The 2,500-nt window shown below is 36.0% G+C and overlaps 1 protein-coding gene across 1 annotated transcript in view; it reads left to right on the top strand.

Annotated features, from left to right (window-relative positions):
* Positions 1-2,500, top strand: part of LOC138045692 (TLC domain-containing protein 3A-like) — a 19,905-nt gene that overhangs the window by 13,659 nt on the left and 3,746 nt on the right. Inside the window, exons 4-5 of the mRNA XM_068892278.1 lie at positions 316-411; positions 794-2,500. The exon at positions 794-2,500 is cut by the window's right edge and continues 3,746 nt beyond it. Coding sequence (XP_068748379.1) covers positions 316-411; positions 794-1,165 — 468 coding nt within the window. The 3' untranslated portion in view covers positions 1,166-2,500. The remainder of the gene's footprint in view (positions 1-315; positions 412-793) is intronic.

Genomic DNA, 2,500 nt, shown 5'->3' with positions numbered 1-2,500 from the left:
ACAATCTTGACACCAGGAGGGATATGATTTAATGAAAAACAAATTTGAGTACAAAAGGACCACAAAAAAGGTATTATTTTTTTAATAATAACTTTGTAAAGACAACTCCTTGTTGTCAGGATTGCAGGTATGACTATATAGTCTAATAAAATTGTCCCAAAGGTATAATCTAAATTGGGCAAAATGTTAAAACTTGGCACTCTAGGGGCTGCTAGTTGGCATGTGGTTAAGACCAGTCACAGCTCTTTTTGCATTTATTATTAGTTTGTAAAATTAATGAAACCATCAACCATTCTGTGTTCATTTTCTATTTAGATGTGGAGGCGTAGTAAAGGGGACTTTTTTCTAGCTTGTGTGTATCTAAATGAGATGAGTACACCATTCTTGTCTCTCAAGGCAATTCTAGATAAGGTAAATAAATTTTACTCCCATTTAAGTTCTGTATTAATTTCTTAAGTTGTAAGTTCTCTAGTAATTTCCTAAGTTCTAAGTTTGTAGTAATTTCTAGAACATAATAATCAGGTTTTCAAGAATATCAGTGGAGAAGATAAAAAATCAACTGGTTACAGTGCAAGAGATATGTTAGCCACACTTCTCTTGAAATTTCTTTCACTGTTATTATTAGTCACGTCCTATTGAAGGGGTTAAAAGTGTAAATGTTGTATAAAAAGACTACAAAATTTATTTCCAAATTTATATCTTGGGAGCTAGACACTATATAATGTCCCATATAGGTGCACCTACTATTTCTTAGTCCTATTCCTGTACTAATATGAATTTTGTCTCTTTGAAGCTCGGAATGAGAAAATCAACCCTCTATGTGACAAATGGAGTGCTTCTGGCAACTGTGTTCCTGTTTTGCAGAGTACTTGTATATCCTTACATGTACTGGTGTTACTCAAGATATGCTGGTATTTCAATTTTGAGTACTCCACTTAGGATTCCAGTGTTTTGCAATACATTTTGCTTTTTCCTTTTTAGTATTCAAGTTTACTGGTTTGTAATAATAATGAAGGGTGTGTTAAGGTTCTACCAGGGGCCTGCAAACATGACAGAGAAAACTCCAACTTCTGAAGTATGTTTAAATGGTGAAAACGGATTTTTACATAAAAATCACCATGTGGCAGGGGATGGCAAAGTAATGAAAAGAAAGACTAGTATTTAACAAAAATATTCTGCATCTAAAAGTTACGGAACTGTATACTGTTATTTATTTTGTGAAGTTCAGATAAACCAGGGAAAAGGGAAATAATTATCAAGTTTTGGAAATATCGTAAGATTAGGAATGCAGTGATAATAGTGACTTTTTTCTCTGCATGTTAATCAAGACCATCTCCAATTTTGTTAGCAAATGTCTGGTAAAGTGTTTTCTAACGTCATTTACAACGACAAAGGGTAGTGTTTTTAAGTATCTTTTCTTAATTACTCAAACCATTTTTAGGGTCTGGTTTTTGCTTTGGAGGAAACTACAATGCAATACTTGTATAACACTGTCTGTCATTTGATAGAGAATCGAGGTTATGTTCATAGCTGTGAGGGGGATAGCAACATCATAGTAGGTCTCATTTTGTCTCCAAGTTCAAGTTATTATATTCTTTGATGAATCACTGATTCTAGATAATGTTTGACCTTTATTTATGATCATGACATTTTGTAAATTTTAAATCTGACACATGCAAGAAAGCGCGACTGAAAAAAAAAACTTGTCAGAAGGGGGCACTTCAGGTGTGAATGGGTTAAGATTCCTTTTTGGCCAACGAGTACTTAGATTCTCAGTCAGTAAAGAGCAAAAATATTTCCCGCAAGAAATTGAATTTCTTTGCCATAGGCCTTTGGATACTGGCAAACACTTGTTTGTGGATTTAATTTATCTACATTTTCCACAATCCACTATCCAATTGGGGCTAGATTGCAGAATACCCGGCCCACAAAATATCTAACAGCCCCAGCCCCGTAGTCGTCAGTCGTTGAAATGATGATCAGTCGTGTTGCAGTGCTGCTCTTGCAGTCCCGTAGTCCCGTAGTCGCCAAAATGAATAACAACTCCGTTGTCTAAAGGTCTTACAATGTACTTGGTTAACTACACTTTTCACGAGATCGTGTGAAGAAGAAAGCACTCGTTTTATACTGATTAAGCCTAAGCACTCGTTTCAGTGATTAGGGCTAAGCACTCGTAAAATTTTAGCTTTTTTTTTGCGGTTCGGTTAACTACACTTTTCACGAGATTGTATGAAAAAGAAAGCACTCGTGTACTGATTAAGCCTATAAAGCGCTCGTTTCAGTGATTAGGCTTAGGCATTCTCGTAAAATTTTAGCTTTCCTTTTGCGGTTCGGTTAACGACACTTTTCACCAGATCGTTTTGCCCTTGACTCACTCAGACTTCATTATTCTACGACTACGGCACTGCGGTAGCAGTCGTTCAACTAACTCAGACTACAATATTCATCGACTACGGCACTGCGGCACTGTGGTAGCAGTCGTTCGACTCACTCAGACTTC

This window comes from Montipora capricornis, chromosome 4, assembly GCF_036669925.1.
Source record: "Montipora capricornis isolate CH-2021 chromosome 4, ASM3666992v2, whole genome shotgun sequence".
NCBI classification, from domain to species: Eukaryota; Metazoa; Cnidaria; class Anthozoa; order Scleractinia; family Acroporidae; genus Montipora; species Montipora capricornis.
The sequence above is the reverse complement of the archived record's forward strand: the minus strand, read 5'-3'. Positions and strand labels throughout refer to the sequence as shown.